The sequence below is a fragment of the Pelmatolapia mariae genome, linkage group LG9 (genome assembly GCF_036321145.2).
Source record: "Pelmatolapia mariae isolate MD_Pm_ZW linkage group LG9, Pm_UMD_F_2, whole genome shotgun sequence".
NCBI lineage: Eukaryota > Metazoa > Chordata > Actinopteri > Cichliformes > Cichlidae > Pelmatolapia > Pelmatolapia mariae.
In genome coordinates this window covers 8,033,565-8,060,888 of record NC_086235.1, presented here as the reverse complement: position 1 = coordinate 8,060,888, position 27,324 = coordinate 8,033,565, and the positions used below count along the sequence as shown (strand labels likewise).

At 40.4% G+C, this 27,324-nt stretch overlaps 2 protein-coding genes across 5 annotated transcripts in view; both read right to left on the bottom strand.

Annotated features, from left to right (window-relative positions):
• LOC134634039 (vasoactive intestinal polypeptide receptor 2-like) overlaps positions 1–19,755 on the bottom strand; it is a 48,000-nt gene extending 28,245 nt beyond the window's left edge. For both annotated transcript variants that reach the window (XM_063483071.1, XM_063483070.1), the window contains exons 1-4: positions 19,300–19,755; positions 9,141–9,240; positions 6,491–6,598; positions 4,661–4,764 (exon numbers count right to left, since the gene is read on the bottom strand). In XM_063483071.1, the coding sequence (XP_063339141.1) occupies positions 4,661–4,764; positions 6,491–6,598; positions 9,141–9,240; positions 19,300–19,356 (369 nt within the window). In that variant the 5' untranslated portion in view covers positions 19,357–19,755. The remainder of the gene's footprint in view (positions 1–4,660; positions 4,765–6,490; positions 6,599–9,140; positions 9,241–19,299) is intronic.
• Positions 19,756–23,044: 3,289 nt separating this feature from the next.
• LOC134634031 (disco-interacting protein 2 homolog C-like) overlaps positions 23,045–27,324 on the bottom strand; it is a 74,533-nt gene continuing 70,253 nt past the window's right edge. For all 3 annotated transcript variants that reach the window (XM_063483054.2, XM_063483055.2, XM_063483056.2), the window contains one exon: positions 23,045–26,795. In XM_063483054.2, coding sequence (XP_063339124.1) covers positions 26,543–26,795 — 253 coding nt within the window. In that variant the 3' untranslated portion in view covers positions 23,045–26,542. The remainder of the gene's footprint in view (positions 26,796–27,324) is intronic.

The following is a 27,324-nucleotide window of genomic DNA, read 5'->3' as shown; positions in this document are numbered from 1 at the left end:
TCCTCCTCTGAGTCAGCTGAAGGGGTGGGAGAATTTTGAGAAGTCTTACCTTCATCTTGTGATGAAGCAGATATGGGAACAGATGAGGCCAGATTAGAGAGCACAGTGTGCCAAGACCGGGAAGTGAACCCCGCAACTCTGTTGGAGGAGCTGGGAATTTAAGCTGGTGTCTAGCCACAACAGATACAGAACAGAGCCATGCAAAAGACTGAATCCAGTGGATTTCTTATGTTCTCTGGTCACTTGTATTAGTTTCATATACCTATGAAAAGAGGAAAAAAGTCTTTCTTGATGTTAAAGAGGAGCTTAAGTGGAAATGATGAGGAAGTTTAAGACCTCAGGCATTTAAAGGCAGAAGGCTTTATCCTGCATCTCTGTAACTTTTTTAAAGGGCCAGCCAACTATGCATATATCTCTGTATCGGTATGAAGCCATAGAGAGGGAGTATACTTTGCATGGCCATCTCAGGCACACAGCTCTGGCTGTGAGCTCTGGCGCTCCACCTTCCTGCTGTACAAACCTTCTCTTTACGCGGGCCAGCCAATCAGAACAAAATTAGCTTAATGGTAAAGGAGACTTTTAAAAAAAGAGACAACCACAGTCTGTTCTGTTACATATTAGATCTCTGTTCAGAGTTCTTTGAGTGTCTCGGTTAAAATGTTTCAGCTAAAAGTGCTTGTTTCAGACAGCGGACGAACTGAGAGCCAGGATAAGATTAAGAAGGATTATTTCTGAAATAATCTAGTTGTTATCCACTGCATACTAAACTATAAATACACTGCATACTAATCCAGGTAATATGGTTGAAAAGGTAACATTATCCCTCCACTTAAATCAGATTGTGGTATGGCAGCAAAAACAGACGCAGACAGGCGGCGGTTTCCACTGCCTCCACAGAGAATCAAGGTCCAGTCAGAGTTTCTCTTACAAAGTGACAAACATGGAAGAGATGTGCAGATCAGATTGTAACAAAGGAATTAAATGCATCTGACTTTTTGTTCAACTTTCTGCTTATTTGGTTGCAACGTAGTCCTCCACATACATAGACTAGCACAATGTAAGCGGCATGTTAAGTCATTTATGTGCATGTAAACTGCTTTGCTGCATGGTAAGCAAAGCATGTAAGACACGAGCATCAAAGCAGGAGGTTGAGAGTCTGAGTCACCCTTGAGTTTTCTTTCTTCTTTGTCTTTCTTCTATTTTTCGATTCAACACAGAAACGTTTGCTGGTAATTGTCACAGTCTGCTGTTTTCTACATGCCTCAACGTTTTATCCTAAAAGCATCTGATGGGAAGTATCTGTAGAAGATTTTGGGGAGTTACTCAAAATTAAAGATCACAGAGTGCCTTAAAAACATTTTTTTCGCCATGTTTTTAGATCTGCTTCACCACCAAAGGGGAAGGTTAGAGGATCACTAAAGATGCTGTGTAGGGAAATGAACATCTCAACCAAATTTCACAGCACTCAGTCCAACTGATGCTTCAGTCTGTAACAAAATTATGACCCGACATTCGAGCATTTTTGCAGTTATAGTAGAAAGAATGTAACACTCATTATATTACATATTGCAGAAGAAGAGCTACAGAATCAAGGCTTAAAATACTTCTACCCTCTCTGTGTTTGGTTATGTTATTATTATGTAATTATGTTGACCTCCAAACATGATGCGTTTGTGGTGTTCATCATCAGCTGAAAGATTTATGGAGTCATCTGAAAAGCAACCAAAAAACTGTTACCTTTGTGACCTTTGCATCTTTTGTTTAATTTTCTTAGCACCACAAATTAAATTCCTCTGAAAGCCAGAGCACTGAACTGGACAACAATCAGATGCACAAATAAAGCTCAAAGTATCTGCATAGATAAGCGAGTACAGCTGTGTCATTTCTGTTTGTCAGTTGGATAAACTGAGCAAAACGCTGCAACAGATTCTCACTCATCCGCTCCGCCTAATTACAGAAAAGCACACCAGCACAGTCAGGCCGCGACTTCACGGTGGTCTGAGTTATCTGAGGCGAGACACGAAGAGCAGCAGAGACCAGTGATCAGATGTGTCACCTGGTGAACTTTCCGTCCTCTCTGTGCGTTTATCTGTGGGCAGATAAACAAACACACATACAGGAAGCTGATATGAAATCAGCCCTTCTCTTCACCGCTGTGCTGGAGCATCTGAGAAAACTCTGAGCTGAGATCAGACCACAGAGTGGAGAGGTTTGATCTCTGTTTTTTTTTTATTATTTCAGTTCAAATAAAATAAAGCTGCTGATTCCTGCACTGCTTCTGTTTTGCTTAAATAAAGTCTGTTCTGATTTAATGATTTTCAGTGTCTCACTGGAAGCTCCAGAACCTCTTTTTGCACACATCTTTGCACATAAGTCTGGCTATGAAAAAGACTTTAAGACTGTTCTTGCCCATTCATTTTCTGTCTAATGTAGACATCAGGAGAAAAACTCTTTATTTAGGAGCCATATCAAACCTTGAATGACCTGCTTAAAGAGTTTTAAAATGTTTTTTGAAATCTGAGGCACTTCCCATCATCAGTTTAGTTTGCAGAGTAAACATTAGCAGCAGGCATCTTTCCACAAAGCTGCGCATCCACACGCCTGTGCAGAATGTTGTTACTTTTTGCTGTATTTCCTCTGAAACAGCCCACATAAAACCACAGATTTAATGATCCTGATACTGCAAAATATGCTGATTGTGTTGTGGTAATTTGTCTTATTTTCCACTGTACTTGTTGACAACTTTTGGTTACAGAGAAAGAGATAGAGGCCAGTGTCAGGCAAGTGGAAGCTGGCTGCTTAGAATCAACAGTTAAACTGTGTTTTATAATACTAAAAACAAATATGAATGATTAGTTTTGCAGACAAACAGCTTTGATTTGAGCTACAGAGGGTATGTAGGTTTTTACTTATTCATGCTACATACAAAACTCCGGCTGAAAGCCTGCAGCATCAGAAATGGTGTTATAACAACTACTACTTAAGACGATGTCTCCCCAAACTCGTCCACAGTGCTGTCAGGCTACAACATAGTCATTTATCATTCTGAAGGTGAGTTATAAATAATTTACGCTACACATTTTAGCTCACAGGGGGCTCTTTTATCATTGCTTTTTAGTCTATTCATCATAATGTTGAAAATGGTGACATCATTTAGACGAAAAGTGATTTGTATGTGTTGATTTTTAACATAAACCATGGGTTAGTTACCATGGAGATTTACCCAGGTAACAGCTGCATCACCTTTGTGGGTGGCTCACTAAACCTCAAATCCTGCTTAGCAGCACAGGCCTCTGGACAAAGAGCTTCCCCGTCTCCAACAAACCAACTAACAGCACACTGAAACTAGTCTGAGTTCAGCTTTTTCCCAATCAAATCCGGTAAAAATGATTTATCTGCAACTGTTCTGTGGTTGGTTTGCTTCCTCTTGCAATGCAAGCATTTTAAAGTGGGTCAAATCAGCCCACGAACTCTCCCAACATCATCCACAGGCTGAGCATGTGCTGCGTGGGACGTGGCACATACATTTTTTGTGATCAGAACCCAAACGGAAATCACGGTGGTGCTAAAACCTGTACACAGCAGTTTCACTTGCACTGTGTCCTCAAACAAATTCACGTCAAAGGATTCCAACTAAACTTTAAACTCTTATGATTAAAGCTACATTCAGCTGCTCCCTTATTTGAAAGAGGTCAGCCCGGCAGAGAACTTTGCATGTTTGATTTGGCAGATTTTTACAGTGACCTTCCTGATGCAACTCCAGAAGCATTTGGGTCTCCTCCCAGAATCAAACCAAGGACCTTTTGCTTGTCAGATGAACACGTGAACTGCTACAGTAAAGAGCCAGAAGCTACATTTATCAGAAGCAGCTAAACAATTTTTTTTTCTGTGAAAAGATGCTTCAACAACTGATTTTTATTTATTTTTTATACTTATGCTTCCTATGTTTCCCAATTATGTCCTATAAAAACACTGATGAACACACACATTAACCTTTTTGGTTATAATTTGATATTCATTTTGAGGGGAACATTTAAAAAAGGATGAAAAAGAATAAAAAAAGTTGTTATATTCCCACAAATTATTAAGTGTATGCACGTGTAGTTGATACATAAAAGCTATACATTGAGGTAAATAAATCATAAATCAACAGCTGTGGTGTATCAATGATATCTGATCCATGAGTAATTTAATATTTTCATGTTTTCTTTATAGTTAACATGGTTTTTAACCATCCAGGCCGTTTCAAATTAACCACCTTGCAACCGCTCTGACTAATCTTCTACCCCATCTGAGAATCCAAGAACCCTGATAAACCAATACTGACAATTTTGCATTAATAGCGACGGGTCTAAGGCCTTCAGCTTCATTAGACAACAGACCTGAGACCCTGTAAAGACAAAAAAAATCAGTCCTTCTTCTATATTATGTTATATTATCATGTAAAGGCTCTAATTGCTAGAGAAAGACATTAACTGAGATTGGACTGAGAGAGGATGAGAAAACTGAATGAATTCACCAGCTAAAAAGGTTCAGGCTGGAAAAGGATTAAAAGAGTTGTTCACAAGCAGCATAACTCCAATCACAGTGGTGCTTCATATAACTCATAACTGCGCTCACAGGCGCACAAACGTAAACACACCACAGACGTCAAACTTGCCCTTTTGGTTGTCTCTGGGGTCTCTAAGGTGCTCGTGCAGGTGATGATGTAGTCGGGATAGACGGTGGACCAGCCACTCTCTGTACAGTTCCTGCTGAGGGTGCCTGAAAGAAAACAGACTGGTTTTAGAGCCTTTTAGAACTGAACCAATAACCTGACTAGTAAATTTCATGAAATCTAACATCAGTGCTGCATATAAAGATATATAGCCCCAATTTTTTTAAAGCTTCAGTGATATTTGTCCACAGATTTTTAGATTTGGATAACTGGAATAACAATGAAATCAGTGTTTTCAGACAGCAGCAGCAGTTGCCTGGACAGACAAAAACAAAGTGGAGATGTTTGTTCCTAATCAGAGCACCACATTTGGAGAAAACCAAACACACCATCTTCAGCACAAACACCTCATTCCAGCTGTCAGCAGGGTGGTGGAGGGCTCATGATTTGGGCTTGTTTTGCAGCCACGGGACCTGGGCACTCAATGAATCAGCATAATGATGACACATGTCTGTTTTTACCCTCTCAAACAGCTCTCATCAGAGGCAGGCACATTCAGTAGGCCTCAGTGAGGACATTTGATACTGAGCAGCTACTGTTCTCATCTGTGGTGCTGATTGTGGTGCTCATCTATTAATGCTGTGTGTTTCTGCAGGGGCAGTGAGAGGAGGATAAACCAGCCGCTCACTGATGCTACTGAGGGAAATCACAGAGGGTCGGACAAATGGCGTCAGCCGCTGTGCAAATGATCACAAACTTTAACAGAAACAGTTTAAGAAGTTCTGGATGGAGACGATAAAAGAGTCACAAGTCAAAGTGAGAAATGGCAGAAAGTTAAAAACGAAAGAGGTCAAAGAAGTTCTTTTAGATTGAAAATAAGACAAGTATTAAAGAATTTCAATGGCAGTAAAAGCCGCACAAACATCTTTTCACTTAAGCTTACGTAATCATTCCTTCTTATTAGTGTTCAGATTGGTGGCATTTGAGTGAATCCACTGGATAGAAGACAGCTGACTTTTGCTCTTCAAGTATTTGTGGGACGATATACTATGTATATACAATATACTGTGTATTTAAGAAAGCTTGTTTGGCACAGGAATGTGTGGTCCTGCCCCCACTGCTTCCATTAATACATTGGGAATTCTGTGGGAAACACTATTATTTTTTTAGGAATATATTTATTATTATAGAGTCTGGTAAAATATCCGTGACTTCAAAGCTTACATTTTAAATCAGAGTTAATGTGTTGTTTTCACAACACACATGGGACACTTGTGGTGTTAGTTAATACATGTAGTGATACATTATAAATATTAGTGTTTTTTTCTGTCAAATATTAAAATTTCACAAGATAAATTACTATAAAATTACAACACCAGTGTAGAAACTCTGTAAAAAAAATACAGTGCCACTAGAAATGACAGTATTAATGTAAAAAAGAATACAGTGAAGATTTATTGGAACAGAAGGTTTGAGTTCAACAAGATGAAGATTTCAAAGTTTTTGAGCACACAAAAACTAAAATATAATAAATAATAAAATGTTGAGTATGTCACAGTTTTTCAAAGTCCATAAACTGCTGAACAGTGCTGAGTCCTCAGCCTTTGTGTGGCGGGGTCATACTGAGTGCCAGCTGTCTTAAAATGTTTTAAATGTTGGGGGAAGTTGAAGCTTCCTTTAACTGAAATGGTGTAAAATTTCCAGATCACAGTTTTTGTTTTTTTTACCAAGTCAAGTGTGGTTGTGGGTGTGTGTGTGTGTGCGTGCGTGCGTGTGTTAACAAAGATGATTGAAGGGCAGCAGGAGGAAGTGTGTCTCTGAGAAGAAGCTCACCGTTCTTGTGAAAAAGCAGCTGGAAGGGGGTGGGACATTGTAAGGTCAGCACATTGCCGACAGCAGCGCTCGGCCAACATGAAACGTTGTCCCACTCGCCGTGACATCCTGGACAGACACATACAGAGATACACACACACGCGCAGACATTAGAAGTGTGAACTTGCCTGCACAGAACTTCCTGTTTGGCTGAGCGACTTGTGTGGAGCTTCTGTGCGAGCTGCTGATTGAACATGGACAATAAATCCAGCCCACATGAAAGCAGCCTGTGAGGTTTGGACATTTAGCTTTACTGCTCAGCCAGGAGGGACTACAAAGACATTCACTTAAAACTCTGAAGGCCTCTTAATAGTTACGTTTAAAATAAATGTAGCCTGATGAGGCCTGAGAGTAACTAATGCTGGTACTGTCCTTTAACATCAAACACACATGCGTATCTAAGACCAGCGTGAGAAAAAGCTCACTGTCTGAAAGCTGAGACCACACAGATTAAACACATTTTATTATCTCTGTGCTCAAACATTCACACACATGACCGTTCACAAACAACAGAACAGCCTCTGTATGTCTGTGCGTCAGTCTTTGGTTACTCGTGTTGTGGTTTCACACAGAAATCCTCATAATATAAGTCGTGAACATCTGGATGCCGATTGTGTGCAGCAGTCCTTCAAGCCTTTTATTCTCTGAGCCTTTTATTCTTGCTGAAAAACAAGAGGTTAAAAAACAAAGCTGCTTCGTCAGTCAGCTCAAGCATCACACAGAGGTTTGTGTGAGCATCACAGCAGGCATATCCAGGGTGTCAGTTTGTACGTTACCATCACTTTTGACGCGTATGAATTAATGCATGTTTCCATCCGGGGTACTTCTCAAAAAAGTAATGCATTACCTTACTTTATTTCTATATTGTCAGACGTAAATTGTGACAGAAGGATAACAGGCCTCCAACTCGCACTGGAGCAGTTCACAGCCAAGTGTGAAGCAGCAGGAATGAAAATCAGCACCTCCAAATCTGAAGACAGAAACGAGTGGAGTGCCCACTCTGGCTCATTCTGGGATGAGTTCCTGCCAAAGTGAAGGAGTTTAAGTATCTCAGGGTCTTATTCACGAGTGAGGGGAGAAGGGAGCGGGAAGTCGACAGACAGATTGGTGCTGCAGTGATGGAGATGCTGTACTGGTCCATTGTGGTGAACAGAGAGCTGAGTGAAAAGTGAAGCTCTCAGTTTACCTGTCAGTCTACGTCCCCACCTTCACCTATGGTCACGAGCTGCGGGTAGCGACCGAAAGAATGAGATTGCAGATACAAGCGGCGGAAATGAGTTTCCTCTGAAGGGTGGCTGGCCTCTCCCTTAGAGATAGGGTGAGGAGTTCAGCCATCCAGGAGGAGCTGCTGCTCCTCCACATCTAAATGAGCCAGTTGAGGTGGTTCAGGCATCTGACTAGGATGCCTCCCAGGCACCTCCTGGGTGAGGTGTTCCGGGCATGTCCCACCAGGAGGAGGCCCCGGGGCAGACCCAGGATACACTGGAGAGATTATATCTCTCGGCTGGCCTGGGAACACCTTGGTGTTCCACCAGACAAGTTAGAGGGTGTGGCCAGGAAGAAGGAGGTCTGGGCTTCTCTGCTTAGGCTGCTGCCCCTGATAAGCGCAAGAAGATGGATGGATGGATGGATGGATGGATGGATGGATGGATGGATGGATGGATGGCAGCAAGAGTAGAAAGGGAAAGTTTACAAGATGGGGAAACCTGCTATGATGTATCTATCTGGGAATGACCAATTGGACAAGATTGGAAATGAGTGCATTAAAGGGATGGCTCAGGTGGAGCTGTTGGGAGACAAACATAGAGAGACAGGACTGAGATGGTTTGGGCATGTGCAGAGGGAACGTGGGTATATTGGACAAAGATTGTTGATTGTGAAGCTGCCAGGCAGGAGGAACAGAGGACGTAGTGAAGGAGGACATGCAAAGGGTTGGTTTGACAGAGGAGGATGTTGCTGTGGTGACCTCTAAACTTCCATTCTAATGAGGTCATATCAAAGATGTGGAAAAATGAAGTCTTCAAGTCTGACTGCTCAATGCTTTTGTTATTTGCTACATGCAGGTCACACAGTTTTCACTTTGCCTTCACGTTTTTATCCTTTCTTGATCAAAATAAATGATTTTTAAATCATCTGATTGTAGCACAAGTGCAGAAAAGAGGTATGTTTGATTTCTCTTAGATCCACCCTCCAAGCAGGAAACTGAAGAAGCTTTTTTAACTTTTATAGCTAGCATTTGTGTATGTGTACATGTGTACATTTGTGTGTGTGCGTGTATGTGTGAGTTTGTGCCTCTTGTGGAGTGTTTGATCTCACAAGGTAAACAGCTCAGTGTTGCAACACCGTCTGAAATAGCGTCCAGAGACACCCACCACTTCACATCAACTGACCTTGCTTCAAATGATGTCATTCAGTGCACACACACACACACACACACACACTTTTCCTTACTTGATATGGATCTAAATACTTTTCCGAGGCCTAATATTCAGTGATGCTCTTACAGCAGATTATTTTGCGTCTGCTCCTGCACATGCAGCAGACTTATCGTAAAATACTTTGGATGGGGATTTCCAAACACTTGCTCGTGTGTGTTTCAGTGCGTGCGTACCTGCATGAGTGGTATGGTTCTTCTGCAGCTGTGTCTGACAGTCACTCTTTGCTTTCTGCATCTCCCAGTAGAACTGGCAGGGAGAAAACATTCCATTAACCTGTCGGGATGAAGGGAAATAAATATTATGAATATTATCTCCAAAATGAACAAACCTCCTGCGTCAGGCTCTTTGTCTCAGGTTGTGCTGTGCACGCTGGTGTTTGACATACGTGCTCCAGTTTTCTGGAGTAAAGTTCATGTTTCTGCGATCTGCTCTCCTTTCACTCCTATCTGCAGCTTTCAGGGGGAGGATTTAGGCATTTCCTTTCAGAATGTAAATCCAGGCTCTTACCGTTATTTGGGATTTTTTATTTCACTGTTAAATTACTATTTTTACATTACACAATACTTGAGGTATGTCAGGTGGCAGCATGAAACTCCTGATGTCAATTGTAAAACACAGCAATGGAGGGGTGATGATTTGGGAATACAAAAAAAAAAAAAACTTTTCCTGCTAAAAGCAAAAACCAAAGCAGGTTAGGTTCCTCGTTAGAGATCAGCGTGTATGACACAATCAAATCTCCATAAAACAGTGTCAGAGGATCCCTCAGAGACCTCTGCAGACAGCAGGAAGTTTCTATAATCTTTGTCTTTCCCTGAAGAGCATCAGTAATAAATCCAGAGTCTCAGAGGCAACTTTGGTCCTTTATTTTATTCTATGTTGGCTGCAAACAGTTTCACAACAGTTTTATTGTTTTAAAAGCATTAATATCATTCTAATTTGTGAATCAAATCTGCAGATACTCCAAGTCTTTATGTGAATTCTGTTTTTGTATTTATTTTTTACTCTCAGAGCGTTAAACCCCACCAGGCTACAGCTGAAGGAATAACAACAAAACTCTTTTAGACATGTATTTAATGAAGTACTTGAGTATAATCCATCAGATTATCCTGTCTCTTAATGACACAGTTGTGATACTGATACATCTGTTAGCTTACAGTCAACATATTTGCTAGCTTTCTTTTCTGACCTGACCAAACTTTATTAAAGTTCACACACAATCTTACACCACACTGGTACTAAACTGCTTTACAGCACCTTTCCTCTCACACCCACTCACTCTGCTGATTGTCTGCAGCAGCTGTGTTACTTCCGGCCTGTATCGTGTGTGTGTGTGTGTGTGTGTGTGTGTGTGTGTGTGTGTGTGTGTGTGTGTGTGTGTGTGTGTGTGTGTGTGTGTGTGTGTAATCTTAGTAGATTCTTCCATGTTTGTGATTGGTTAGATGCTGTCACCACAACCCTTTTCAAGTGAGCACACTTGTAGTTAAATTGGGAAATCCTTCGGTCAATTTAGGAAAGCTTTGTGTGACCACTTATCTTGATTGTCAGTGTTAGGATTAGTGTGAGTGAGTCCAGATGAAAGAAGGATACCCAGAGTATGATGAACAGCCTGTTTAAAAACCAAAGTGTTGCAAAGTGACCCAGAGACCTCAAGCTGATTGAAATGTTGTGGTGAGAGCTGTTCATGAACAAATTAACACAAACTTCAATTAAATGAAGTGACGCTGTGAAAAAGTGTAGGCACAAATTCTCCCACAACCATGTGAGAAACTGATAAAGTCCCACAGAAAGCGATTAATTAAAGTTATTGCTCCTAAAGGAGGTTCTACAACCTAGACACCTATTCAATCATGTGGTGTAATTAGCTTATCATAGAACAGCACAGAGGCCTGTGAGAACTTTCTTTTTCAAACGATTATGACTCCTCGGGTTGGGGGCGTGTGGTGGTGGGATCGATACAGCACAGTATTGGGATATTTTGCGTGATGATATTGTAATAAAAAAGGGACACCAAATATTGATACTTTATTACATAAAAATACTACAAACAATAGGCTCATGTCATACACCAAAATGAGATAATGTCCATCAAGCAAACTTACATTGAAACGGCTCAACCAAAAATCATCCAACAATCTACCCACTTAGCTTGACAAAATTACCTCCTAATTCAGAGCAAGCTAATGCAGTAAAAATAAAACAGCAACCTCCTTGCATTTACAAAAAACAAAACAAAAAAAAGCAGGGGCTGCCTGGTGATTATATTGACTTTGTGATGACTAAATGGTTTCCCAGAGCTTAAGCGTTTTGCACATTCATGACAACTTTTGATCGGAAGGCAATTGCAGTCGTCTGATAGGAGGCAACCTTTCTGCAGACAGTCACAGTGTGACTTGAGCTGAGTGTAATCACTCTCAGTGTGATCATTTGCAGAGGAAAGATTTATTTGAAGAGTTCCAGTCAGGTTTAAAAATTCATCACAGCACAGAAACGGCTTTAGTGAAGGTTACAAATGATCTTCTGATGGCCTCTGACAGTGGACTCATCTCTGTGCTTGTCCTGATAGACCCCAGTGCAGCATTTGACAGGGTTATTTATAAAATTTTATCACAGCAATTAGGGCATGCCGTAGGTATTAAAGGTCCTGGTACATATCTATCTAATAGACTCCAATTTGAGTCTAACACACAAAACACACTGAGGTTAATTAAGAAGTTCCACAGGGTTCCATGCTAGGACCAATTCTACATATATTATAGACCAGCGGTCTCCAGCCTTTTTTGCGCCACGTACCAGTTTAATGTCAGACAATATTTTCACAGACCGGCTTTTAAGGTGTCGCACATAAATACAACAAAATAAAATGATATGACCAATACAAAAACTGTGGTATTTTGTAAATATAATAATAAACGCGAATTCGCTCTGTAATTGTGTAACTTTATTAGCAGTGTCCTCCTGAAATGCGCCAACAACAACTTTCGAGAAAAAAAATAACAAATTTAAGCAGTTATGATATTAACTACAAATTAGAAATAAATTTATATTTGAAAAGTATTTGGTTGCAGTTTTTATCAATTTAATAAACTTTATCAGCACAAAGAGGCACCTGTGTTTATGAAGAATGGAATGAGCACCATATTGGAATTTCCTAAAATTTTCCCATAACAAATACTCTAAATGATTAAATAATAAAAACAATAACAGTAAATGTAAACTGGGTAAAACCGACTCTTTAAACTGAACTGAGAACTGGCGATCTATTACAGAAAGAACAAAAGAAAGCTGCTGAGCGATTGAAAATGCAGAGGTTTATATTTGCTCCACAGAAGCTGCCTTTGAAAACAGATTTCAATCTGAACCTCATTAATTAGCCTCACCTCGTTCGTACTGACTGTGCCGACTCGAGTGCTACTGAATGAGAACCATAACCCAAATTTTCCTGCTGCCACAGTCAAACCATACCCTCATATGTGTGAGTGTGTGCTTGTACAGCTGATGGTAGCCATGGACACACACTCAAACAGACTGTACACAAAGGGCAACGTGAACAAAGAAAAACACTCAAACAGAACAAGTTCATGTGTCAGCTTGATTCACTGATATACCGCGAATGTGCGTGTGTGTTGGGAGGTCTGTTTACACTTAGATTTATGGTCACTCTCCACAGTGTTTCAGATCTGTCAGTCTGTTTATACACACACACACACACACACTAAAACTTCTTTAGCCAAAAACCTGACCATGATATCACCTATCATGCTCACCAATCAAACATCACTTTCCTTCTGTCTTTAAGTGACCAATCAGAGGAGAGACTCAGACTTCAAACAACACTTCCACACATGTAGGCACAGAGGCCTCAACAGCTACATCAAATAAGATGAACAATCACTTGAGCTGATTCCAATACGGAAAGGAAACCAGCTACAGGATGATTAGGTGCTAAACAAGGACGTGAGAGGAGCGGCGGTCCTTGTTAAGTGAAGTAAGGGACTTCACCCTTACTGCATGCAACTTGTCTTCATTAAATGTGGATTATGCTGAGTATCGTTGTGCAAAGAAATACTGAACAGGGGAATTTTCAGAATAATATGTCTGAAATTAAATGTAAATGCCTAAATTTAGCCTTTTTCCACAAATCTACGTAACCTAGCCTAACTTACATAGCAACCAGAAACTCCTTTTATCCCTACACCACACCTGTCCATGGCATTCAAGTCACTGTGATATGCATTGACCCAACGTGCAGTTACATTTCTCAGGTTACGCAGAAGGTTGGGACATCGGGTTAAAATGGGAGCCACTATAGTTCGTTGGGTTGAATATATGCCACAAGGCTAATGGAGAGGCCCATATTCAAGTCTACCCCAAGGCCTTTTGCTGTATGTTTTCCCCCTGGGCATCTCCCAGTTCCCTGTCTTCTTTCCACCGTCTAATCAAAATAAAAGCAAACAAGCTCAAAAAATGTGTTTACATAAAGCTGATGTAAAGTGCATTAAACCTACATTCTCCCTCATACCAGGAGTCAGACAGGAAATGTCCGACTCCTAGAATTGCAAACCTCATCCAGGAAATGCTCATCATCAACTATCAATTACATGTCCATGAGTTGGAAACGCTCAGGTCCAGGTTTAATACTTAAGACTTTAGTAACTAATGAATGACATCAGGGAGACTACGTGCATCTTTTAAACTCTCTGTGGAAGTTACTGCCAGAGTCACATTAAACAACTGAGCAACAAAGCAAAAGCTAAAGAAAAAACAACAGCCATTAGATCCTGTCTAAACTAAGGCTATTCTTAATGTTGAGGTTCTCTAGAGCCGGGCTGTCAAACATAAGGCCCAGGATCCAGAATCAGCTCAGCAAAGACTATAAGACTATAATCTGGGTGTAATCTGGCACTGACAAATGTGAAGGAGGGTTTTCCTACTCTCCCATGGCTATTTATAATACACCAAAGTAACTGTGCAATAAATAAACAATAATATGACAGATAGAGCTTCCTGTTTTTACACTATCAAGTAAAGACGTTTAGTTTTTTTACCATGGGTCCAGAGAGCCAACAGATTTCATTTACCACAGCAGCATTTCGCTATCATGTAGAAAAACTGATACATACTGTGGAAAGTGTACTTTTCAAAGTAGTTGTGCATGCATGTGTCCCACGATTGAAATTGACTTTGACATCCTTGCACTAGATGAAACAATCTGTTCTTAAATGGCTGAAAACTGTATTTCTGACGGTGTCTGATGGTGCCTGGATCATCCTCAACCCGCTGTGGAAGCTGCAAATGTGTGCAGCAGCTCGGCTCTTCGCTATGTGGGAAAGCATTTGGGTTAATAAGGCTACGTGACTTCACAGGAACACATTAGCAGGCGTAAATAATTAATGAAGTTACCGCCTGCTTAAAATGCACACAGGCCCTTTCTTAATGTGGATCCTGCTGCTGTGACGCTGCAGCTGTTCAATAAAATCAAGCTAAGAGGGCACATCCACACAGAGCCTTAAAGAGAAGGAGAAGGTGGGCTCCGAGCAAATTCAAGCCCTGCTTATCTTATCGTTTGTCAGTGGATCTAAATCTTGTTGTCTCATAAAAACGCTAAAATATGAGTCTTTTCAGTATCTCAGTGGCTTCATGTACTATCTGAGTGCATCTGCACAGTCACGGTGATCAAGCAGGTTAGGCCTGCAGGTGAAGTTTGCATGTAGGTAAGAAGTGAACCACCTTGATCACAATCAAAAAACAGCTTTAAACCTGAAGTTACAACTTAGGCCCCCAAACGCTGCATCACAGTGCAGGCCTCCAGTTTCAGAGTGACATCATTATTATTGTTTTAAAGTCCCGATGTTCCAGATGGAGGTGCTGCTTTGTTCAACTCGAAATTTGGCTACACATTTGGATTATGTCCTTCCTGTTCTCACTTTCTGCTTTTCAAAACAAACAAACTATAAATAGACACAAGCAAAAGGAAAAGATAAACAATCTTATTTAATCCACCGTCGTCTAAACAAACAGCATAATCTCTTTCATCTAATAAGCACTAATACACACAAATACACACAGAGACACACAGATCCATTACGAGGTAAGGGATAAAATGTTCCGGATTAAACTAAACAAAAGAACGCTTTTTTTCCTCCACCAGTCTGTAATCCCAAACCTCCTCCTCCTCTGACCTCGACTCCACCACGTCAGAGTCATTCAGCTCGCTGAGAACGGTAAAAGCAGCAGAGTCGGCTCTGAAACAGAAGCCTGAGCTCAAGTGTCTGAACATTTAAACACATCAAGGTTAGGGGTTTGTTTTAAAAAGGTCTGTCTACTTAGTCCACTGACTACGTAGATCTGGACTCCATCAGTCAAAGAAAAAAATCATTTGCAGTATTTTATATTTGAAGCTACAGCTCTATTCTTACCCTTTCAGACACTTTCATGTGTTTACACGGAGGAGTCTGAAAGTCCCGTATGGAAAAAGACATGGACAAGGATCGAGGTAGGTTGCAAAGTGGCTTGCAGGGGAAGCAGTGAGGATAAGCAGGCTAAAGAAACTTAAATATGACATTTTATATTGATATATTTATGTCATTTACCAGTCTTTGCATTTCAGTGACTATATTTCCATGTGTATATGCTGTTGGAACAATAGAAACATAAGCATAAAGGAACTTTAGAGCCCTTAAGTACATATTTACATTGCATGAGCAAGAGCTGTGATTTCTCAAATGCTGTGCCATGGAATTTGTGACGGCCAAATATTATTACAATATAAAACTAGACAGAAAACCGATGTACTTTTTCTAATGCTGCTTTGATCATCTGGTTTACCCATCATCAGTTAAACCAGCCAAAGCAAGCCAGTTTACGATGAAACAGCTCAGGCTTGCAGTAAGTGAAGTAGTGTTGAGCAGGGGTGAAACTAAACAACTGATGATTTATAAAGTAAGACAAAAAATTAGGACTTTAAAGCAAAACTGGATGGAAAAAGTAACCACTTTATCCAAAATTATAATTATGATGAAATTCTGGTTAAAAACCTCTTAAACTTTACGCTGCAGCTGTCTGTGTCTTACACAGTGAGCTGTGCAACACCATGTCAGCTGCTGGCCTATAAACTGCTTTAATAATGCAGTGCAACCACAAAGTGCACAAAGTGCAGATCTCACCAACATTTAAATACTAAGAAACCAACTTCAAAGCCAGGACTGAGGGTCAGGTGGAAAAGAAGCATTTTTATTTTATTTTATTTATTTCAAGGGGTCCTTTGTCCTTTGTCCCTCTTTGGGGGATACTCCCACTGGGTTTAAATCTGGGACTCTCCACCATTTGACCCTTAGAACTGAAGAAGCTTCTCGGATGAGAGGTGAAACGTCTTCAAGCAACTTAAAGAAGTCCAGACGCTTTTCTTTCCAAGTTTCTTAGACTACGATGACCTGGATGACTGAGAACCTTCACAGACATTTTATTTATTTATACACACATATTAACATTTCTGCATTTAAACAAAAATGCATCTGATGCAGTTTTTAAAGAACTCACGGCTTCAGCTAATCAACTAACCTTGCTAACCCTGTCCGTAGTGTACAAAGGTCAGAAGAAGCTACTGACCTTTTCACTCCTTCTGCAACAGTTTGAGCTGAGAGGCCCCACCACACACACACACACACACACACACACCTCTCTTTCTTCACAGAGAAGCGTGGTTCGTAAACACGAGTGCCATTTCCTGACGTCACTCTGCAGGATTTCAGTTCAACTGTCTCTGCAGAGTCGCCCGAGGCAGCGCTGACAGTTAAACGTACAAATACAGGAGGGGATTAAAAGGGTTTATCACAGCTTAGCTTTATGCATCACAGTGAGAGATGCCGTGTGATACATGTCTGATTTTGTGTTTGCAAATGCATTTTTTTAATTGCAGCTTTCACACGTTAGCAGCGAATTACGTTGTGTGCAGTAACTCCTGCATCCAAAGTCTTGCCATTTTTTTTTGCACACAGAGCAGCCAGACTGATCAATACAGGAAGCAGAAGTCATTCAACACACACAGCAGACCTGTGTCATCGGTGTTTCCGAAACTCCTTCCTCGTGTCTAACAGACAGAAACCACAACAGTTCAAAAGTTGAACTTTGAAGTTTGCTGCTTGTATTTAGATTCAGTTATAAATGAGTTGCAAGATGACACAGATGCTGACCAACATCAGCGTTACAAAACAATAACACTGTTACGGTCAGGTTTCTCTGTTGCCAAATGCTCTGAAAACACAATCTGTGATCCAGCTCATCCCCAAAAAGCAAAACGCACAACTTGAAGTTTTGGAAATGCTGAAGGAAACAGCGTTAGATAGAAGGGATGTTGAAACATCACTGCCTTTTCTCTTGGCTCTGACTGAAGAGAAATGTCACTTTGGTTATGAGTCATGACTATGCATTACCCGTTCAAAGTCTGGGAATAAATGCAAGCAGACAACAAAACTTAGACACACATTTTAAAGGTTGGAAATAAATGTTTGCATCAGTGAGCTTTGCAGAAACAGCTGCGGTGCTGATCAGTTAAAATGTCATTCATCTAGTTCTGGAGTTGAGAAATACATATAAAATTAAAAGACTGGCTCTCTTCACTTGAGTATTTTTTTACATAAAGTTTTTTTTCCCTCACTCTAAAATAAAAATGAGTCACCCCGTTTCTCACTTGAGTGCATTTGGACCACTGATGTCACCTCAATGACATACAATTACGCACAGTTTTAAGGAAATCATCCACTTGAGGTGTCTGGTGGTTTATCCAAACCCAAAAAGACCCATTTTAATAAATGAGGCCTGGGCTTCAGTGTCTATATGTACAGGCCTGAGGGTGACTCAGGCATGAGTATGAAAAATTAACCCAGGAGAAGCAGCAGCAGCCATAAAGTGAATCTATAATTTATGTCAAACTAAATGCCAAATGAGAAACCTGCAAATGAAAATGTTACAATGCTGCTTTATCGTGTGATGTTAAATCAGCTGCAGTTGGAGATGATTTAAAGCGCTGAAAAGTCCGATGAGTGCCAAATACATGACTGAGGATCAAGAAGTGAGAAGATTCTGTTCTTTTCCATGAGAGATGAAAATTATTTTTTACTGATTTCTAAAAAGTGAAAGTCATGGCTGCAATTATTATATACTGTATTATACGCCCGAGTTCAGATTTTCCTGCACTATGACAGGTTTTCACCCTTATTTAAACAGGTAAAACTCATTTTCAAGAGTGACCTGTTTCAAATATCCAGATTGAGAGGTGACAGCGCTAACCTCTGCACAAAAAAGAAAATTGTCAGAGTATTTTCTTAACTACTCAGCCCACGAGTGGCATACACCCTGAACAGGTTTTGGAAATTCTAATATCCACACATAAAACATTTTAGAGTCACCAGTTAACCTACTGTAACAAGCATGTGTTTGGTCTGTGGGAGAGAACCAAAGCACCCAGAGGAAACCAAATCTGGCACAGAAAGATCGTGCCAAACGCTGACCCAGCAACCACTCGATACAAAAATAATTAATCTATGAACTGCTTATTAACTCGAATAATAAAACTTGTGTCTTGTTGTAGTTTGTTGAATACAAACAGTCACCTGATGCCTTAAAATCTAAAGAAAAAACTGTGCAAATCTGCACCTAATACTGCTCTGAAATATATATTTGCCCTTTATAGACATCAAAAAGGTCATTCATGGAGATTGTCCCTGTAAGGACAGAATTGGACTTTAGTCCAGAGCTGAATCTATATGCCAGTGTGCTGCAGCTCTGCGGGTGGTTTGTTAGAGTCGGTCTGCTGTACCCATTGATTCCCTGCTCTGTTTAATCAATGCCAAACAAACTCCTGTTGCTTAATTTCCACTCGTTTCCCGCTCACGGCTTTGTGAAGTAAAATGAAAGTTAATTAGGCACACTTTTACCCGAGGACTCAAAGCTGGTCTCACATGAGTTCAGCCTTAATACATTTAAATCACTGTTTGTCTGAGCGCTGAGGAAGCTGTTAATTACACATTATTGTGAAATAAATCAATAAACCAATGCCCAGACCTGGATCAATGCCCAGAGCTCGACTGGTCTCTCCCAATGTGTCACAGCCTTGTTCCAAACAACAGTGAAGTGATTTTATTGTAGGTGATAAATACATTGTTAGACTTTATGAACTCACTGTGCGTCTTGTTAATGGATATTCCAACACAATGACGGGATAAAACGTAATATTTTAAGACCATAAAATCAGCCATAAAACATAAAAAGCATTTTGATTCAATTGATATTTGAAGAAAAATAAGCATTAATAATGATAATAAGCGAAGCACTGACCGTGAGGATGAAGGTGAAGATGAGAAGGCGCAGAGCGAGTCGGTGCGTAAAGGACATGGTGGCATCTCATCCAGCAGCGGAGGGTTAAACCCACCTGAACAGGAGCTCTGCGCTCATCTGACTGTCATCCTCTGCAGGAAGCACGTGTGTTATGAGAAGTGACCAAACCTTTCTTCAGATCGAGATCGAGGCGCTTTGCTGCACGCGCTTTTACGCACAGGTTCATTCAGCGCACACAAGCGGGGCTCACTTTGGTGCAGGAAAAATTTACTTTTAAGTCTTCCAAAGAAGAGCAAGTTTGAGGTAAATGTTTATCCCGATGTGGAGAAAAGTAAAGCCAATAAAGACGCAGCTGGAAGGGTCCAAACTGGCAGGAATCCGCTGCAGGTTGGGACCGAAACCCGGTGTGTTTAGTCCTGTGATCCGAGTTCCAGTGAGGCGGTGGTCCGAGTTCACTCCCAGTTCATGTTCAAAGCAAAGCGCGTCCCCGTCACACGTCCCTCGCTTGTCTCACCAACGCCAGCACAAGCAGCCACAATCTGAAGGCGCTTTCTAGTACACGAGTGTTGATATTGAAAGCGAACAGCGACCTCCTGTGAATGTGGAAACCACTGCCGGTAAAAGAAGCGACATCAGAGTGAAAGAGCGGATGTGTAAAAAAAAAAGCATTCCTTTAAATGGATCCACTAAGGACAACATTTCGTTTTCATTTAATGAATCAATCGAACAAAAATTAGTTTAAACGAATCTTCTCGCGAGGAAAGACGAGACTAAAGACAAAGGCTTTTAACGGAATTTTAAAATTTAAATCTCACGTCTTTGCATCCTGAATTTCAGAATAAGTTTAAAACATTTTAAAGGCTCTAAAAACCTATCATTTTACACAATAATAGAATGTGATGCTATTTTGCCAGCTGAATGCTCGCAGACCCGAGGGCTCCGTCAGTCGCTTCATTTACAAACTTTTGCAATGTCTAAAAGGAAAAAATAAATACAGGCACTCTCTCTAAATGAGCAAAGACCACCGTTAACTTGTGCTCCATTTTGTCGCTCTGGAAAAAGTTTCTGAAGATCAGCTGCTCATAGAACAAATGCATAAATGAGGTCTGTCGTCTTTCTCATCAGGGCTTACATGTTTTCAGTTTGCCTTTGAATTTTAGAAGATAAACATCTGTCTCACAACTACTTTTACTTTTTTTAATCCCATTAATCCTTCTTCATCCACACTGTCCTGTGAAAAGCATTCTGTATTAATGCAACGCAGCACTTTATGATAACAATTGTTAATACATTCTAAATTGATAGTTAAATAAACTTTCCGAAATGTGATTGACTATTATTTACTTATTCTCTGATATTATTTATGTTATGCTATTATTGATATTACATATTTGTATTATTTACTAATATTATTTACTTTAAAAAACTAAAAAAAAATGTCATTAGTTTGTGTAATGTTCAGGAAAAGGCAGCCCTCTCAAAAACTTGGCAGCTGACACCAAAACAATATCAGAAGATAAACGGCACTAAAGTCCAGTGGAACAAGATGAGGGGGGTTTGATTTACAGCATCATCTGATTAGGATGCTGACACCTCCCTTACATCCCATAAGGAGCAGAGCCTAAAGCAGACCAAGGACAAGCTGGAGAGATTATGTCTCTCAGGTGGGCTCATGGGTGTCCCATCAAGAGCTGGAGGAAGTGGCTGGAGAAAGGGCAGTCTGAAACCTGTGTAAGCAGCAGAAAATGGGTGGATGGTCCAGGGAAAAAAATATGTGAATCTGACTTTGGTGGTGAGCTGTGCCTTTAAATTCTCAGGCCTTTGGAGGTTAAACCTGCATCCACTAAATGTGTTTTCCTTTGGGAGTAATGAGCTTTTTCCCACTGAATGTTTGTGCAACTATTTACAGAGCGAAATAAACCAACTCAGCCTCGCGTGGACTTTAATGTGCTGGAGGAACAGGGGAGGAAACCCCATCCATCAGCACCGTCGTCGACCCCACACATCATTTTGTCATTTATGACTCTAAATCCTCAGAGAAGATTTTACTGATTACAGTGTTGGATCAGATCGCGAGGACGGAAAATTAGAAACAGGTTTGTATTAAAGTTCTACTCTGTTTGTCCATAAGTTTTTTTTTTCTTTAAATACTGTTTACAGCTAATAATCTGAGTGAGTAAGAGGAAGCTGGCGACTGAGCCAAGAAACCCAAATCTGCTAAACCTCTGGGAAAGATGGAGAAGAGAGAAAGAAGGACAACATTTTTTTTCTCAAGACAGTGAAGATCACAGGGTCTTCAAACAAACATAAAACAGTTGCAGAATACATGGCTTGGTATCAAAAATGTTTATTTTTCAGTAATTTTTTCTGCATTAATTTCATATTTCCTTTGGTCTCTTTTCTTAGATAAAACCTTTATTTTGATGCTCATACTTGTTTTAGAGAGAATAAGTACGCGCACACTGAAATCTGAGCCCTGTTCCAGAAACCAGGTGAGTTTCAGACGTACTGTCCAAAGCTTCAGAGATTTGCAAGAAATAGCAGCTGGCAACAATAACACAAAGTCCTCAATCTGTCCACGTCTACCCTGTTACGCCCGGCTCATTTCAGACATAACAAAGAATGTATATACACACGGCGATAATTTTCACTAACTCAAAACTTCTTAATGGCATTCAAAGAAAAACTGAAGGAATGGTAGCTAGGAGCTAACCTAAAAGCTTCTCGATAACTACAAAACAATCAAAGCAAAGCAAATGAAAACCAAGCTGGGTGGCTGAGAGGCACCAACCTTCCAGGAGGAGAGAGACAGAGCCACGCTGGAAGAAAACCAATGTATACAAACTGCCAAGCAGGTGAAGTCATTTCCTTTAATAGATGGAAGCTTCTGATACTTATGACCTTAAAGAGGAGGAAGCAAAAATCAGCCCCACCAGCCAAACAAGGTTATTTCAGTTAACTAAAAACTAAAACTAGAAGTGGAAAAAAAACATTTTAGGTAACTAAAATAAAATTGAACAAAGAAATAATTTTGTGAACTTCTTAAACTAGCTGAAATACAATGTGGCTAGAGTTTAGGTTTAGTCTTTATGAGTTTGACCCCCCATAACAATAACCATAAAGACTAAAACTAACACTGACACTAAAACACTAAAGACTAAAGTGTGACAGACTCTGGAAACTAACTGAAACTGAAATTAATAGAAAACAAAAACTAAAAATGAAATAAAATTAAAATACGGAACTGTAACGACACAGATCACAACCCATCATCTATCCAAATAATACGAACACACATTTCAGAAGCTGAGTTTAAGCTGAAAAGATTAGCAGGCAGCTGCGGTGGGGCAGATACCGGGCCTTCTACAGCCCTGTGCAGCCCTCCTCGTGTCACAGCCCGTCTGCTGGGGCCTCCTCCACGCTCTCGAGGCTGGAGGCCATCCCGGAGGAGCTGGATCATCTGAGCTACTTGGACAGGCTGCAGGTAGTGCCTCGTGTTTCCAGGGGTAATAAAGACATTATGAAAAAGTCAAACCTGAGAAAAATCAGCTGGGAGGGATGAAGAGAGAAGTCTGCTCCCACCACCTGCTAATGGTTTATGTTTCCTGAATGGACAGGCTGAAGTTTAACTGACTTTGAGTTATAGTGTGATGATCTGAGGAAAGTAAGACACCTGGCTTTTTCTTTAACGAGTGAAGAGTGTGTACAGACAAATAATAACAACACGAGTCTGAGTTTTAGCCAATCAAAGCACTTTATTGCACTGTATAGTGTGACGGTGAGCCAGTAGCAGGCTCTTATAAAAGTGTCATTTAATCTTTTTATCATGTGTACAAAACAAGTCACACACACACTTGTACCGTACAAAATCAACACTATTTACACACAATATACACACACACACCTAACACGCACACACCCAGACACACACACACACACACACCATGCAGTCTCCCTCCCATCAATCCCCGAGATGAGTCCTCCGAGTTTCCGATGGGGTTTCCGTCTTGACCTACATTATCCACCTCTCTCTCACACACACACACACACACACACACACACACACACACACACACACACACACACACATCCAGGGACTGAAACATGACCGCTACGGTGCTACTAACAAATCCAAACTGCTAAGTTATCCAAACAAGCGCTAAGCAACTTCTGATATGCATAAAAATAAGTTTTCTGCTCATAAACATGTGGAGGAAAACTGATGAGAAAACTCAAAGTGAAACAAAGAAGAAGAAGAGCGATGAGATGATGTCACACGTGATTCAGCCACGGGGATGTAAACAAACGACGCTTCACTGTTTCCTCTAAACAACGGCAACGCTCTGAATAAAACCTTTTATACAACCTGCGGAGTGTCTCGCAGGTTTCAACCCTTCCATAGGTCACAGTTAGCCAAGAGTCTCGGCGTGAACTGATATACATTATTTTAAAAGCTTTTCATAGAGTTATTAAACTATCTATCTTTAAATTTTATATACCCTCAGTACATATGAGGAAGTGTCTAAGTCAGTGCACATCAGGTGGTAGCTGTTGTACCAAAGCTCCGAGGATGTTTTCTACCAGGGATTCTTCACTTTGCTGTGGGACTCGTTACTTTTCCTTTTTTTGAGGTGTTAACTTTTGGAAATGTTTGTTGTCTGATATATTATTAATTCTGCACTTGCTGCCAAACACTGGTGGATGCTCATATTAAACTTTCACATATATCGTCTGCACTCACATATAATAACAGAGGCAGAATTATTTTGTAATCGTACTTTGAGCGACGACTTTAATACAGACAACAACACAGTAACATTTCAGTTTGGCCATAAACACATTAGATCCATGTTTCCTCTCAGTTCATTCAGTTTACACTCAATAAAAATCACTAAAAGTCTGTTTAGACTTCGTTCTTGTTTTCTGTGATGCAGCCGGCCTGAAAAAGCTTTGGGAATTCCACGACATACAGAGGTTACACAGCTGTGTGTCTGATGTTTAAAGTTGGGAGATTATAATACTGGAACAATCATTAAAGATAATTATCCCATATGTCTAGAGTGCACACAGGCAGCAGCTGAATCCCTGCGGTGAAGAACATCCCTGGGGGATTATTGCTACAATAGGAGCTTTTCTATGTAAACTTTATCTGGAGTTCCCTTTGTCCCAACAGACTCCAGATGTTACTGCAGCTACATCTGCATTTACTTCCCCAGACAGCAAGCAGCTACTTGATTTATTACCTGCACTAATGATTGGGTACACCCGTCTTTTTTGGAAATAAGACGGAAAAGTGTTTACTTTGTAAGTAAGAGTGATTATTGTCTCCCAAGTTTGCACATTCGCCCATTAAAAAAAGGCCCAAGGACGTGTGGATTTCATTATAAATGTCAGGAAAAGGATATTTTATGCAGCATATTTTTTTCAATCCATTTAACCATTCATATGTATGGAGAGCCACAGTTATTTTTAAAATTATCCATTTTCTTTATATGGAGGACCAAAGATACCTTCAAAAACAAATACCTGTCTCCATCCAAAGCTGCCAAAATCATATATATATATTTTATTATGTTCATCCAATTTCTCTCATTAGCCATCTTGTGTCAGTTCATATGGGACATATGAAGGACAAAAGCTGCCAAAGTCAACAATAAAGCAGTATCTCAAAAATGAATTAATATGAGATTAAACCTAATAAAAAATGTTGACATTTATTATCTTTATTACATCATCATAAACTTGTTTCTATGTTTATTCACCTGTATATTCAATTTCCATTTGAATTCTTCAATAAATTTATGTTTCTGTTAGAATTTTCCACTTTATTTATCATTTCTATGTTTTGTCTTGTTTTGAAAATTAAAACATTTCATAAAATGCTTTTATACAACATTTCTTTTCGTTGTATTAAATCTCACATTTTATTTATTCGTTTATTTGTTTTGGCAGATTTTTTGTGTCCCATACAAATTTGGTGAGTTTGAAAAAAATAATAATATTACAGATAATGAATGTTTCCTTTGAGTCTTGCTGGCCGCTGGTCAGAAGGTAGTAAATGTAAAATTGCTGCAGCAACACCTTGATGCTGTTGTCTTTGACATATGATGCACAGTTTTCCCTTAAACTCCCTTTAAATAACGATAATAATAACATTTCTTTGATATTCACACAGTGCACTTTGCTTGACATGCTTTGGGTGCTATAGGGACTGCAAGTAATTCAGGAAGGTAACTGAAGGACTGGTTGACAGCTAAGATGATCATTGACGTTTAATGTGCATGTTACAAAATTTGCTGCACGTTTGCATTAAATTAGACACTTTATAGAAAGCTGCTTAAATTGCATTTGTGGTATTTTCTTTTTAGCCAGAAAGGTCACAAGATAAAAAGACGCAAATCTTTCTTAACTAGATCCAAAAAAGATAAATCGGTGTATTTTTTTCTCAGACTTTGGACACCGAAAACACGCACAGCCATTGAATTTCTCTCCGTTTTTTGGATGTCTTCAGTGTGTTTCCAGTCTCCACATAAATGTCTCTTCTTTGATCGTCTCAGGATAAAAATCTGTTTAAAATCAGTGTTTGATTCACATTGAAACGACATAAAATGTCCCTGTTGCACATATGAACACAGACAGAGACACACACACACACACAGTCTTCACACGCGCAGAGGGTGTGGGCGGAGAGAGCTGCATAAAGGGGCTACTACACCTCATTGTGTTTTAAGTACCTCTCCATATAGATTATTATGTCTATGTACAATATTTATATTTTTACAATAATCTGGCTGCCCCTGCTCTAATTTGAAATAATACCACAAATCCGGGATTTTTTTAATTCAACCGGTAAAACATGATGACAGGTACAGGCTCTAGTCATTCTCTCGCTCTACGTTTACCTCCTAAAACGACACGCAGTGTGACGGCGGGAGCCGGCGCCCCCTACACAGTGTTCCCCTAAGGCTTTCTACAGTGACAAGCTCCAGGTAACGGTCACGAGATCAAGCGGGGGTGTAAAAATGGTCGCAACACCACTGAGCAATCAATCAACCAATCAACCAGCACAACACAACTAGAAAGAAAACAGACGACTTAAGACCACACCATATGCAGGTTCAAAAATACAGTACATCTTGATTCTGGGAAATAAATGAACAACAACGGCGAAATGCACAGCATACAAACGCATGCTCGCTCTCTCTTAAACACACACAGACACACACGCGCGCACACACTCAGGCTACATGTTGTAGGCCACGTAGATGGGGTCTAGCTGGTCTTGTAAGAAGCCGTCACGGAGGTGCATGCGCTGTTTCTCGCCGCGGGAGTTGATGGGGATGACGCCGATGTCCGTCACCACGACCACGCCCACGATCAGGTAGTGCTCTTCCAGCACCGCCTTTGTCACCATGGGAACAAGGTCCAGGGCTTCCTGCTCAGAGCCCTCCAGCTCCACCACCACCACCAACAGGTTGGTCCAGGGGAAGACCGCACTGATGGAGACAGAGACGTGCAGGAACTGTAACATCTGGAGTGGTTTCTCAATTCAAAGCTGCATTAAAGTAGAAATCCTGTGTTTAAATAAGGCCATGTGCTCCTCATTTTTCTGGATCACTACAGAGAATCACATGACTGAAAAACAAACAGGCTGAAACGAAACAGAATTTTCCTTTGATTCCCTTTTCAGCCACTTGAGGGAAGAAAAACTCCACAACAACAAGCTGGTGGAGCTTCAGCAGCTAACAAGTATCAGCGTAAAGACAAAGAGAGTTTGGCCTGTGCTAATCAGCTAGCACAGTTTTCTCATGTTATCCTACCACAGGTAGCTCAGGCTGCTGTTGTGGCAAACCCGAGACTCAAACTCAGTTCCAATCCGGCCTCTAAACCCTCATCCTGTAACTTTCACTCCATTTGCTTGCTCGCCTGGAACATCCAAACCAAAAACTTTCAGTAGAAGTGAGCCACAAAGCCAGCACTGATTCTGCACCGATGCACAACACTCTGTCATGGTGCAGCACTGGT